At 45.1% G+C, this 14,606-nt stretch overlaps 2 protein-coding genes across 5 annotated transcripts in view; both read left to right on the top strand.

The window, feature by feature from the left end:
* Nucleotides 1–14,606, top strand: part of LOC108031208 (segmentation protein cap'n'collar) — a 42,291-nt gene that overhangs the window by 12,435 nt on the left and 15,250 nt on the right. For 3 of the 4 annotated variants that reach the window (XM_044091068.2, XM_017104443.3, XM_044091069.2), the window contains 2 exons: nucleotides 4,858–5,133; nucleotides 5,303–5,381. In XM_044091068.2, coding sequence (XP_043947003.1) covers nucleotides 4,858–5,133; nucleotides 5,303–5,381 — 355 coding nt within the window. Of the gene's footprint in view, nucleotides 1–43; nucleotides 325–4,857; nucleotides 5,134–5,302; nucleotides 5,382–14,606 lie in introns of those variants that run through there. The other variant, XM_050888868.1, reaches the window with a different exon arrangement.
* LOC108031205 (transmembrane GTPase fzo) lies at nucleotides 10,860–13,280 on the top strand. Its single transcript, XM_044090814.2, has one exon. The coding sequence runs from the start codon at nucleotides 10,987–10,989 to the stop codon at nucleotides 13,150–13,152; it is 2,166 nt and encodes a 721-aa protein (XP_043946749.1). The 5' UTR covers nucleotides 10,860–10,986; the 3' UTR covers nucleotides 13,153–13,280.

Here is a 14,606-nt window from a genome sequence, read left to right on the forward strand (position 1 = left end):
TTCACATGGCCGCAGTGCAAGGTGCTGGCAAAAAGAGGAATAAAAACGGAATATATGTAAAGCCTGCAAATTGAAAAATAATTTGCCTGTAATTACGTTGCATTTTCCCACTTAATTACCCTGAGCCAAAGAAGCAATGGAGAGGCATTCGGATATAAGTGTTTCTACACATACACTTTGTGTTTCTTTCTTTTTTGTGGCCCAAAGTTGTGTTTCCCACCGAGTTTGTTGGTTAATTTCCATAATTAAATACCGCTGATTATGGTTCGCGAACTTCTGCCAAGAGCCAAGCCATACACTTCCAAAAAGTAAAGAGCTTAAAATGTAAGGAAAACAATGGTTTAGCGCAAAAAATACTAAAAGTAGAATTCGCACAACTCTTAAAAATTCAATTTCAATGAAAATGTTGATAAAAGACATTAAATGTTTACTATAGATAATGTTTCTTTGCGTGTTCATTGAGTGAGCAAAAAGTTCAGATGTCAAATTGATTATAGGTGGACGGAGAGGGGAAAACCGAGCTGAGTTCGAATCGAAATTGATAATTGCAGGGAAAACCGTTTGGATGACACAAATGAACTGTTATTAAGGCCTAGTAGTTGGACATTGTGGGGTTGTTGCCAGCGCAAACCGCAAAAGCAGGACACTTGAGAACGGGCTTGAGCAATCCCTCAGATACGCGTGCATTTGTGTGCACACATGTAGATACGAGACTGCTTTGTTGGTGGCACACAGTCCGCAATCCGGCGATGTCTTCTGAGGGCTTGACGAGCTCATGATTAATATGCGCCACACTTGCTGCTAGCCGAGCTCCGAACTCCCTTCCTGCCGATCTCGAAGATTTTGTATCTTGTATCCCACAGCTGCGGGCTGAAGTGATCTCTCGGTTCGTGCTGCGCTGTCAGTTCAGGTGTCATCAGAAAGATCTTTTCGCCGAGGCTTTATTAATGACTCTTGCTAACCGGAGCCTTTCCCTTCCTTGCCTTCCCTCCGAGCCTGTCTTGTGCGACCCTGTTCTTTCCCCTCCACCCGCTGACTTTCTTTTGCTTTCACTCGACTTTCATCATTCGCCGCCGCTGCAGGATCGGAAACTCATTTATCTTGCTATAGCATTTTGTACACTACGCGTCGGCGTTCTGTGGTCAGGTTAATGGTTGAAATCGGCTCAGTTTAGCGGACTAATTGCCGCCGCAAACGGCTACAAGTGTCAATATTTTGATGCTTCTTGGGGGGGCACAACCACAAAGACTTCTTGATTGATAGTCGCGGATGAGTTGTTGCTGCCCCAAAGCATTACTCAGTCTTGAAGAGCACCACGTAGTGCAGGTATTAAATTCCCGCCCCTTATCTGCCACTTATCAATGCTTGATGTCGTCAGTCGCCCGTCCGGCCGCTCATTCAAATGCTTGCCTCGAGAGCGGCCCACGTGTCGCTTGCGGAATTCGAAAGTTCGGTGAGCACTACAAGGTCACGGAGAGGGCTGCCCGGCCCAGGCCCTAGCGATAAGAACTGGCCCACAAATATGGCCATACATGATGTCGATCAAGGCCGTAAGGGGTATAAATCCAGTGAGGACTAACCCTTTAAGAAAGCCCTGCAGTTCATTGAACTCTTCATCCCACATTTGTTCTTTTTTATAAATCTGTGGAACTCCAACTTTAAATATTTAAACGTATTCCTTGCTCCCCTCGAGCCTGCTAAACCGTCACGTATTGCGCGAAATTCTATGAGTACAAGATAAGGCCGTATTTTCGAACCCAACCGATAAGAACTGTAACTCGGCTACACTGTAAGAATTCAGGTGTAATGGCTATGGTAAAGATAAAGTTACCTTCACCTTTATTTTTCTCAAAAGCAAAGAAAAGGTTTTGTTTTTCTTGCCGCGCCAAAGAAAGAAAATTTCATTCAACTTGGCTTTAAAGTTTAATTAAAAGCAAAGTTTCCAATCAACAGCCAGAAATGGCTACACACCCGCACACATCTATGTGCATGTTGTGGAACAACCCCCCGAAATGGGAAACAATATTAATGAAATGCCAGCAGGGGAGGATTCGGTTTTTGGGTTTCTGCTGGGATCCCAGGCCCTCTTCTTTGCCCTGCTCAGTTTAATTGCTCATTTTTACCGAACATGCGCAACGCACAGCAGCTCACATTCAAGTACAGTGGGGCGTCTAAGTGTTGCCTTTGGGCGACTAAATAATAAATAAAGAAAATAATGATCATTAAAGTTTTACTGATTCCTAACACTGTGTTAGTCTATACAGTAAGGTTTTTGAAAATAGGAAGGAAGTGTTTTGAAGTGAAGTTTTAAAGGCTCCTTTCACCTCGAAAACCCTTCTCGAGAGTATTTTTGTCTTCATTTCAAGAACATTTCTCCTCAAATAGTTGAGAAGCCAAGCTCTCAAATCTTAAATATAGAGTAGATATATTCTTTTTGGATACAGCAGCTCTCAGCTCTTGTTTAAGGATAAATGACAGAAACTATCTTTAAAAAGGAGTGTTAAATATATTCATTTATATACCCAAATTTCTTTGGTAATCCCCATAACCTTAGTTCACGTTGTGCGTGCTTTACTGTATTTACGAGGCACTTGCTCCCTGGGGAATTGGCTCGGCCAGCTGCGCAGCCGGCGTCGCTGTCAGCGGTGGCGCGGCAGCAATTGATTGGGCTCAGCACAGTGGCCCTTAATTCCTCGGACGTTCTCGGGGTCGGGCGAGCGAGGGAGACGGCAGCAGAGACCAATGATGCCGCCGCCATATTCTGCTGACTAATCCAGGAGATAGGCGTGGCCACAATGATTGATTGCTTTTTGTTGCCACCGTGGAAAGTCCAAGAAAGCCCCGCGAGAAGGGCGGCCGGAGGAAAAAGAAATGCATGCCACGGGAAAATGTCACACGAAACAAAAACCTCGAAGACAGAAAAAACCTGAGCAAAAGACATTTTAATTAAAACACCCAAAAGTCCTGTGGCAGTGCAGCAATTGGGCTGCTAATGTCGGCCATTATCCTGTGATTATCCCGCAGTCCAAGGAATATTATGCCTCACTTTAGGGACCGCGGGATTTTACCTGTTTCAGAAATCGAAACGGTTTTACCAGGGCTTATGTGTGGGCGACAACGCCTCCTTTTCCTTTGGCAAACCCGACTTGACTTGGCCAAAAGAAAAGGATTAAAGTGGTTTCGGCCAGCAGCGTTAATAATGCATCATTAACGCTATAATTTGAGCTCGAACTCCTCTCCTTAGTCACTCTCCTCGCCAGCATGAATTGGCAGAATCCGGCCAAACATCTTCATCGCCGAGCGAACCACAAACGATCTGCAATACTTTGATTTCCGATTGCCAACTCCCGCTTCTCGATTCTCTTCGGAAGTTTTTGGCGAGTGTACGCCCGCGCTCTTAGGTGCAAATTTATAGCCGCAGAATATTGTTTGCAGTGTGCGACGGGCGGCGGGCGGCGGGCGATAAGAGATCCGGCCGGGCGTTCGCTACGGCGTAAACAAGTCCGGGGCCCCGAGGCACGCCGTAAGAGAGTGCTCCGGCCCCGAGCTCCGCTGCCCCCGTGCTTGAATCAGCGTTATAAATACTGTATCTCCCCCGGCTTTGGGCCCGCTTCTCTGTGGTGTTCCATTGATAAGATTCGTCGCCATTATCGATCACCCAAAGCTGGCGGAAGAGCGGGCACTCTTCGAGAGGTTTCCACGGGTTAAGGGAGCACTCGATGGGCCATGAGTTATGGTGCGGGCCCGATAAGAAGTGGTGAAATAAGAGAATCTATATGTGGAGGCACTTATTTGCTTACATGTGGCACACCTGGTCTTATGTTTTATACCCTCTTTACAGCGCTATCACTGCGAACTTGACAGGCGGAGCTAGATACCATCTTTCGGCAGCCTTGTGATTCCTTAAGAGAGTGCTGTTGTAGTTTAATCATAACTCTTAAAGGTTTCCACTATCGGTAATCAATGCTACTAACTATTCCCTGGAACTCGAAGTTGCCTACGGCATGGTGACTCTGTAAATATGGGACCTTACCAACACTGAAACCCTGTGGCACAAACAGTATAAGTGTTCTGTAACTGAACAAAATGATCCTGTTTTTAAACTTGAAATCAGGAAAGCAAGTTTAATATAATATTATGTTCAAAAGTAGGTAAACTAAAATAGGATATAGGTGGTTTTCCTTTTGAAAGGAACTACTACCTTTCATTTCAATACCCCTAAGACATTGCATAACAAATCCAATACACTTCCTATAATATAGATAGTATACCATCGCCCAAGACAATACTTTAAGGAAGATAAAATGTGTCCAATAAAGACTTGTTTTTACAGCACATACCACCTTAGACTTTAAGAAAAAACTAAGTTTTATGCGTTAACCATAGGCAGTAAGCTAATAACACCATAGAGTACCCACCATTCTTCGCTATCCACATCGCTGCGACGTAGTTTTATCTATAGCCCCAACGACTTTATCAGCAGGGCGAAATGTAAATCGACATTATCATGTTCAGTAAAGCGGGGAAGAGCAGAGAAGAGCGGACGAGGTCCCCAATATGGACTATGACTCGTCCGACTCTTGGAGCCTTCAGTCTCTCTTCGGGAACTAACAAACGCGGATGACGTCGCGAACAGTTGAGATCGGGAACATTACAAACCAACTACCAGATAGACTGAAAGTGCTAGCCAGATAAACTATAGTGCAAATCTTTTGATAGACTGAAAAGCAATCCTGAATATGAGAGTGTTCATCCACAGGGACCTACTGGTTAGAATTTGTGCTGGCAATTGTAAAACCATATTATCTACTGAGGTATGAGAGTGTTTCCTTATTGACTGGACTCCTTTGCTTGCAGGAGAGTGAGATCGCCGAGGTGCTGTACAAGCAGGATGTGGACTTGGGCTTCAGCCTGGACCAGGAGGCCATCATCAATGCCTCGTATGCCAGCGGCAATAGTGGAGCCACTAGCGCCAAGTCGAAGCTCGGGGATGAGGCCAAGTCGGCGGATCCCTCGATGTCGGAGTCCAGCGGATCCAAGGACCCCAATGTGGGCGCCGAGAACGGGGCGACTGGCGCCTCTGCCGACGATATTGAGAAGTTGAAAGCTCTGGAGGAGCTTCAGCAAGATAAGGTAAAGTCGGGCCAAGCTCCGTCCACGATTTACATCAGAATTTCACAATATTTACGTAGAGATAAAGAGGTGACGGTTATCCAACAGCTATCAAAAAGTGGGCGGTACCCCAGCCACCTGCCTAGAATCCTTTACCCACATTTCTAACGTGTTTCTCCCCATCAAACAGGACAAGGACAACGAGAATCCCCTGGAGGACATTACCAATGAATGGAACGGAATACCCTTCACCATCGATAACGAAACTGGTGAGTTCCAGCTGCAGCTGACAGGGGGACATGCGATCTTGGTCGGGTTACATCTGGGATGAGGTCTGCGGTCTGGCCTATCTTATCTAGGATAGTATAATTTCGCTTTCAAAAATAACCAACGATAAGCTCCAGAAGCAGAAGATCTCTTGGGGCGCAAGAGGTAGTTTCAAATATATGTGCTGTGTATTAACTGGCACGTTTCCCTGCCAGATAAACGTTTAAATTAGTTTAAGGGATTAAATTGTATATCTCTAAATGTCTGGTCGGCTGTTGGCTTTTCCGATTTGGAGTTAGTTGAGGGAATTAAGGCTTGTTCATTAGTTAAAACACTTCCAATCTTATCAAATTCACTATTATATTACAAGGAAACATTATTTTTTTAATAACCTATTCCAAATCCTTTTTGTTATCCCCAAAAAGAAAATCTGCGTATAACAAAAGGAAATAACGAAGAAAGTCGAAAGAAAATGGCCTGCCAAAAGATGGCGGCTGCTCTAATATAAACGAAAATGGATTATCCTGGATCCAGTGGGGGTTGGGTTTTCTTTTTCTGGGAGGTTGGGTGGCATACTTAAACATATTGTTGGCCAGGGTGTGCGTGTGTTTTCGAGACGTTTATAAATGAATGTAGGCATTTTGAGTTGACAGGCACGAAAATTAAAAGAAAAATGAGCCTTTTCGCCTGAGTTGTGTGGCAGCAGCCCACACCACCCACCGACCCACTCCACCCACCACAAAGGCCAAAGCCGATGGCTGCTGCTAATCTGCCTGGAACCGCGCCCGCCTCTCGCTTCCCATTTCCCAGCCGAGCGGCTGCCTTTCAAACAAACTTTGACACGCACACGAACTTTTATTATTAACCGTGGGGGTGGGGACGTCATGAGCTTGAGGGGCCCAAACCCGTCTGGGGCCCCTGAGACTGGGTCGTGCCGCCTCTTCTGGACGGAATGAGACCACGACTACTGAGCCTCAGCCTCGTCTCAGCCCCCAGGTCTGGGGGCAGATACGAGACCGAATCCAAATCCGAGGCACTGCCACTGGCAGTGGCAGTAAAAGTAGCAGCCACCGCGCGTCGCGTCGCCTCGCATGCAACATTTTTCTTTTGAAAAATGAACGAAACATGATTCGCCAAAATAGCAAGGGCCGTGCACACGACTCACAGAAACATATAAATATTATATAGAGAAAGAAGTGCTATGTACCCTACCATATGGCATGGAACATGTACTCCGAGGGGTTGGCGTCGGGGAGGTTCGAACGTGCAAGGCCTCAACTTTGGCCTATAAGCTGTACATAGGCTGATCAAAGACCTTTTTTGCGAGGCGAAAGCAGTGGCGGTGTCGGTAGGGGGATATTCATTTAACAAATAGAAGAGGAATGGTGAAGGTTTAAAATCTAAATTCAAAAAGTAGAAGCCATTAAAAATACGAGAGGTATTTAGTTTTTAATTCGTTTAAATTCGTTGTTATAATTTTTATTATTTAAATTTAGCTTTTTCTTTTCGTACGTTACCTTCAAATTTTAACCACGGTTTTAAAGTACGGTAACATTGGTATTTTTGATTGAGATGGTCACACTGGAATGACTAATCAGAAAATGTACTTGGTATCGATGCATTTTGTTCTTTTAATAAGAGCTGCCAACTTATTTCAATTAAACTCCTTTGAAAAAAATAATTGCTTGTGCTACAAGTTAGAAAAAACTAAAATTTTCCATAACTAATTCTTATTGCTCTCAAAAAACATTGTGTGTTACTGAGTTATTTCATGACGTTTTGCTTGAGAATAAATCATCTCCTGGATATGAGAAATGTGATGTGTTGTTCAACCGAATGTTCTCGAATCTGGCCAATTATCCCGAGTAGTAAGTTCCCGTGTATTTTTCTTATTTCATAACAATAAACTTATCATTTTATAGTTTGTAGGGGTTACATTGCCACATCCTTCCGGTGAGCCACTGCGCTTACCCTCCTGGGCACTTCCTGCCTCATCCCCCGTTGAACTGGCTCATTGAGCTGGGCATCGGAAGAGGAGGAGGAAGTAGCTTCTGCCAGGGACTCCAGCCTTCCCCTCGACAACGCAGAGTCGCAAATAGCTGGCCACCATTTTGTGTGCCCTGGAATAAGGGAGAAATGTAAAGGGGTGGGGGGCAGCGCACAGCAGCCACCATCCACCATGTTGGATATATTTCCTATTCACGAGCATCTATGCTGCTTATAATGATTGCTTCGTTTGGCCATTTATTAAAAATCCATTGATGCGCGCCCAACTCCGATAGACAGATTCATATCGCATTCACACGCACTCGCTTTTGTCTGCGCCCGGGTCTGGGCCTCGATCTCGGATTTGTGCGTATCCAAATTCCCCACGGATCGAACCCAACGAATCTCCGAAGTCCGCAGCCTTTGGCGGCATTATCTCCTATTGTTCGGCCCCCGAAGTAAACGACTAAAATGAAAGTCATTTTTCGGTTGCTGTTTCAGTAAATGGTGTTTCATAGCCGATGCTATTAAAGGGAGTCCTAAGTAAGATTCATAAATTTCATCTTGCTCACGTTCAGGTGGGTTTAGACCGTTGTCCTCCGCTTTTCCCAGGTTATTCCTCATTAATTTTGAGCCTCTGGAATGAAGTCGTAACTGCTGGGTGACACTTTCCCGGGCATTGTCCTGCCAAGGTTGCCCTGTCATGGGGACATGCGTTCCTCAGTGCCTTTCTAGGATCTGCAATCGTGGTAATTAAGTTGCAAGTAGCTCTCGGTGGCTCATTCGCCTCGCCTTTTGTCGCCTGTCCCCCAATCAGCTTCGTTTGTTTCCAACTACAGTTCTGATTTTCTACATCTATCCGTAAACTGTATATACGACTCCCAATGAATCACAAATCTGATTACATTCGTGCCTTTCAATTCGACTTGGTTTGTTCTTTTTCCCCTTTGTTGTTTATTTTTTTAGCTTCCCAGATCGTTGACAACTTTTGGAGCATGACTTGGCCAGAAGTTTGGCGGGGTATCGAAGAAAAATGCTCTTATTCTCAATTATGTTATAGATATTTCGGTTTTGGTTTCTTTTTCGGTGGCTTAAATTCCATTATGCAATCAGTTAGGCCGCTCTTGTGCTGCCAAGCTACGCAAGTTTATTGACCACTGGCGACTTTTCTAGAGAGGTATTTTTTTTGTGGGAACATTATCTCAGAACGGAGTTCTTTTCCGAGATTTTTCAGTTTCTAAAAGGTTCAAACGCATTCCGATTCAGGAATTTGTTGAGGTATATAGCTGTAAATTGTGAAAATGCAGTTCCTTTGAGTTATTAATCCAAGTTAGGCTTTCCCATTTGCGGTAATTGATAGCCAGAAAAATACATTTTCATCTGTACTATCACTTAATTGAAATTAGTTATATTCTTTTCTTGTTTTTCTTTATTAATAAAAGAGCACTGAGGACCGAGTTATTATTCAATTTCCTGGCCATCGACGGGGTCTCCTTGGTAAACATCAAAGCGGTTATTACAAAACATCTGGTGCGGTGGTGCCGATGCTTGCCTCTTAATTCGGTGGCGGCGGTGCACCTATTGAGGATCTTCATTTCTTCATCTGTCTGGTGGCCTTCCTTGACCCTCCCTCCAGCTCTGCGCCCTGCTGTTGTCTGGAAAAGCGAGGGAGTGCTGGCGAAGAGGGGCCGAGGAGACGAAGTGGACCGTAGAAATTGTTCAAATTCTACGTGGTCAGCATTACGCTTCAAATTTACAAAAAAAAGGAAAATTTACATGCTGACAAACTAACAAACAGACAGGGCAGAGGGGCATAGGGGCATAGGTAGAGGTGCCGGGGGCTGCAGTCCTGACCGGCTTTATTTTTGGTCTGGTCTAGTCTGGCCTGGTCAACGATTTTGTGCTGCATAATCGTATCACTTTCAAGTGTTTTCGTCTTGCGCAACCCTCCCCCGCAGCCTCTGCGCACCTCAGTGTTGCCAAAACTAACTGAAAATTGCATAATTTCAACATAAACTCGCTGTTTAATTAGCCGGCATAGTGGTCAAATACTTGACCCATTGAGTGCTCATTTGGCTTTAAGGATTACGAAAGTTTCTCCTTCCCAGCGCTTGATTTCCTTCTCCAATTTATTTCCCCATGTTGTGGTATTCAAATGAGGCTATTCAAATGAGAGGCCTGCAAACCCATTCATGAGGTTCATTCAGCTTCTTCGCATTTTGTGGCAACTCATTAACAACAAAAAGTAGCGTAAAGTACAGATAATGTTGCCGACTGCCATCTACACACATGTCTGTTAACAATAGTGCCCCCGTCTGCCCCAAAATCAGGCTCGGCTTCTTTTAGCCATTTCATTGTTGATACTATCCGAAGTCGCGGATCTGTCCTGTCATAATTGTTGCTCACTGGTTTTCCGGAAGAGCTTTTGCTCTCATTTCGAGGTTAGGGTTGCCTTTTAGTGAAAAGTCATTGGTGAATTTCATTTGTATATTGGTTGCACTTTCTTTAACCTAGTTATACATATTTTGCACGATGAATTTGATGCATCTGTCAACAGTGTTGGAAATTTTAGTGTTGGAAAGCGGTCTGTGAAGCATCATTATTACAATTTTAAAGTTTAAATAACATTTTCTATATATTTCTCCTATGCAAGCAGATTAAAAATATTACATTTGAATATGGCTGGATACCAACAATGTTTAAAGTCACTGCTTGTTATTATCTTTCACCGGATACGACTCCGGGTATCTAAGCCCCGCCGACCTCCCATTTTCTCAATCAGCATCGGCTTCTTCTTTATTATTGTTTCTTTTTTGCGTCGGCAACAATTTAAACTAATTAAGTTGTAATAAAGCACTCAAGAAACGCTCAAAAAAACTTTGAAGAGAAAAAAAATGATTAACCAGGCGAGTTTGGCTTGTTCAATATTTCTGTACTCTTTTTCCTACTGTTTCCTAGCAGCGTCAAAAATTATACAAGCATCCAATCGAAATGCCCCCTCCTCATCTGGTTGATGATGCTGCTAATTTTTTCAGAGCGAACCGAACCTCAACCGACCAATTCGATTTTTTTCTACTTGCTGTATTTTTGGTATTTTTGAAGTTCACCAAAAGCGTTTTCGGGCTCTACGGCCTCAGCCCGGTCTATTAGTTCAGTGGCCCATTAATGTGCATATTGCCTGCTTTTTCCGACTCTCTTTTGGGTGATTTCATGATTGCGGTAATTGTGTTAATTTTGTGGGTAAATAAGTTTGTATTTTTATTGGGCCTCGAGGTGGAAATGGAGAGGTATTAAGTAGGCGAGTGGAGAGGTATTAAATGGAAGCGCTATTGGGGTCAGATGAAAATTGCAGCTAAATTGAGCCTGTTCAACTGGGAATCCAAATTTATATGAAATTTTAATGGTACAAATATAATGTTATTGGAGTTATTCAATAATATTGTTATGATACAATCAATTCTAAGATTCATGTAGAACAATTTGCCTTAGAAATTATATTCAAAGCAATTTCTTATTTAGAATATCTAACCCCTTGCATGAAGAAAACAAACTACATCTAGAGTTCCCTCCTATATTTTATAAAGAACTTTTCCATTAACGTGATAAAACCATCTGCGAAAAATGTGTGAGTCGGACTCGGGCGAAAGTACCTCATCGATATCCTCGTTCATATCCCGCTCCTCGTCGTCCTCCTCGCGATTGAGTGATTTTGTGGATGCCAAGACAGAGCTGCAGGATATATACCACGACATGAGCACTTACATAAACGGTTTCCTAAGCCTCATAGAGGATAATGTGCTTTTGAAGGATCTGGAAATGCTGGAGCAGCTTCGTCTTTTTGCAAGCAAAGTGGAGGCTATTGAGAAGGTGCTTTTGCGGAACCGAATGAAGGTGGCCTTCTTTGGTCGCACCTCGAATGGAAAGAGTGCCGTGATCAATGCCCTGCTGCACGAGAAAATCCTGCCCAGCGCCATGGGTCACACCACCAGTTGTTTTTGCCAGGTCCAGGCCACCACTACAGACGAAGCCGAGCACGTGAAGATCGAGCACGGGGAGCAGCACCTGGAGCTGAGTGCCTTGAATGAACTGGCCAGTGCCCATTCTCCCAGGGCTCTGAAGCCCAGGACTCTTCTGCAAGTTAACATGCCCAGGAGTCGCTGCTCCCTCCTGGATTACGATGTGGTTCTGATGGACACGCCCGGAGTGGATGTCACAGCACAACTGGATGACTGCCTGGATAACTACTGCATGGATGCGGATGTTTTCATCCTGGTGCTCAACGCCGAGTCCACAGTTTCCCGCGTGGAACGACAGTTCTTCAAGGAGGTGGCCTCCAAGCTTTCGCGTCCGAATCTCTTCATACTGAACAATCGCTGGGATGTGGCCAGCAACCAGGAACCGGAAATGGAGCACCTGGTGAAGGACCAGCATGTGGAGCGCTGCCTTAAGCTTCTTATCGATGAGCTGGGTGTTTACTCCAATGAGGAGCAAGCAAGGAAGAGGATATACCATGTCTCGGCCCTGGAGGCTCTACAATTAAGGAACGGTTGCAATAGGAATCCCACGACACAAACACAAGAACGATATCTGGAGTTCCAGCGATTCGAGAATGATTTCTCCAACTGCCTGGCGGAGTCGGCTTTGAGAACCAAGTTCGGGCAACACTTGCTAAGTGCCCAGGAGATGTTAACCCAGTTGGAAGCCACTTTGATAAGTCCTCTTATAGTTAAAGTGAGTCAACTGATGAAGGAGAACAGGGAAAGAAGAGCGGACTTGTACAGGGAAATGGAGGATCGAGAGAGGCAGATAGATGGGCGAAGAGAAGCTCTGGAAATGCGGTCTCAAGAACTGGGTGAACTGACCCTAGGAGTGGGTCAGTGCGTCCTAAAGGACCAGATCAAGCGAATAATACCCACGGCTGTGCAGTCCTTCTCGCACCCATTTCACCCGCAGTTACCCAGGCAACTTGACCACTACCAACGTGCTTTGAGTGCCCATTTGGATCGGCTCCTCAATAATGAAGTCCTGGAACGCCTATCCCTACTCCTGCAATCTAGACTTTGTCAATTGGAGATTGAGTTCCAGGGTCAGCCCACCGAAGAAACCCTAAGCTGGCAACTCATCTACAGCTCGGATTGTCAGTCCTATATGCGTGATTTTCAGCCCGATCTAAGGTTTCGGTTTTCCTGGGGCATGGCAGCCCTGTGGCATCGTCTGCGGGCCAAGCTTACCCTGCCCTCCAATCCCATCCAGAATCGAAAGCTACTCAACGGGCACAAAGAGACGCCGCCTGCGGCTCCTCTAGTTCATGAGACTCATTTCCAGGTGATCGCCTCCCTGATAAAGTCCGAAGGTAGCATTGGAACCCTGTTGCTGAGTGGCCTGGCGGTTCGTTCGGTCAGCTGGCCAGCCGTCTTGGTCCTCGGCAGCCTCGTGGGGTCCATGTACCTATACGAGCTGCTCAGCTGGACGCCAGTCGCTCAAGAGCGGAGCTTCAAGAGCCAGTACTCCAGGCACTTGCAGCAGCAACTGCGGGCGGGAGTGCAGCAGACGGTCAGCGGTTTTGAGCTGCAGATGCGACAGCAGCTGGCCAAAGTCCAAAACTGGTGGATAGCCGAAACAGTGGAGATTAGGAACGACCTGGATGTGCGGACCTCGGAGCTGGGCAAACAAATAAAGTCGATGGAAGAGTTGCAGCTGAACTTGAAGAAGTTTCGGGACAGGGGGAATCTGCTGGCTATACGGCTGGGGGAGTTTCAGGAGCTCTATTTAAGCAGCAGGTGTTGAAGGTTCCGAGGGGGTTTCATATGAATTTTGTTATATTTTTAGGGGAGTGTTTAAATTCGTGTTGCTCTTTTGTTTTAGTGCTCTTTAATGATTTAATAAATTTGTAATCGATTTTTACTAAGTTATAATACGGCAGTCCTATACTTTCCTAAACATGTTTTAAGAGTTTTTTATTCTTGAAACCTGTTTAAGTTTCTCCTTAATATGAGAAATCTTTAAAATTTCTTCTGGATTTCATGTATTTTTTGGGTTAACGATAAGTCTCTAGGTCTTAAAGACTTTTTGCTACCACCAGCATCTTAGCCATGCAAATTTAAGCAGTTTTTATTGCTGTTGACTGTTTAAATTACTTGATTAGATTGTTTTTTCTACCTCTTGGTGGCTCACACGCAAGCACGCACACATACACGCTCAAGCTGAGGAACATGCACATGCTGGGAATAAGAACAAGAGAACCAGTTTTGGCTTTTTGTGGAAGACTTCGGGCTGAAACAAAGCGTCCATGTTGAAGCGGCCAAAAGCAAAGGCAGAAACACGAAATACAGGCGCACACACACACTCGCACCCAACCCAAGCTGAACTCCAGGCTCCGCCCCTCGCTCACACACACTCGGGCGCAAGCGAGTCCGCATGAACAGAGCCAGCTCGAAGCGGGGAGGAAGGGCCTACGGTCGTCCCGCTCGCACTCATGCCCTGGCCCCGGCTTGAGAGCGCCATTTCTCTTGCGCCACTGCCGCAGCCGGCGTCGACAGCGATGGCGGGGCAGCGACCGCGGCAGAGGCTTGGGCAGCGTTTTAGAATCGTATTCGAATTTTTATAAACGCTCGAGAAACGTTGGACGCTTGACGCGCGCGCAGCGAATCGAATAAGGGTAAAATATAAGAAATAATACGCCACCGATTTCGTGGGCGTGGACAAGAAAAAAGGACTCTGCTCCGGCGAAGATTCGTTAACAAGTCCGTGAGCCCGGCAAGGTGACGCGGCACTCCGAATCGGACAGTTCCAATCGCTCGTTCTGGCCAAGTCAAGTGTTTCGGCTCTTTTTATGCCAATTAGATGATTTGGAAAATTCTCCACGAAGCGGAAATCATCATCGAACTGTGTCAAACATTAACAAATTTATAAACTATTACGCGTCTCTGCATCTGTGAAAAAAAGGAAAAAAAAGTGAAAGTTACCAAATCAAAAATACATACCAAGCTCCACACTTAAGTGACCATTGTGCGATTCTAAAAAACCCCCTACAATAACCAAAGGCATTGCAAAATAACTTAAACCCATTTTCCACACATACAATCCAATTGTGCAAGGCAAAAAACACACAAAATAAAGACCAGACAATAAAAGTCTGTCTGCAACGGAAACGGCAATATCGAAGTTGCGATTGGATTGCTTTGCTTCGGCTGCTTTTAGTCGGCACGCCATTGTTGATTCTGCAACATTTTGGCTGTCAA

This window comes from Drosophila biarmipes, chromosome 3R (assembly GCF_025231255.1).
Source record: "Drosophila biarmipes strain raj3 chromosome 3R, RU_DBia_V1.1, whole genome shotgun sequence".
In the NCBI taxonomy this organism is placed as follows: Eukaryota; Metazoa; Arthropoda; class Insecta; order Diptera; family Drosophilidae; genus Drosophila; species Drosophila biarmipes.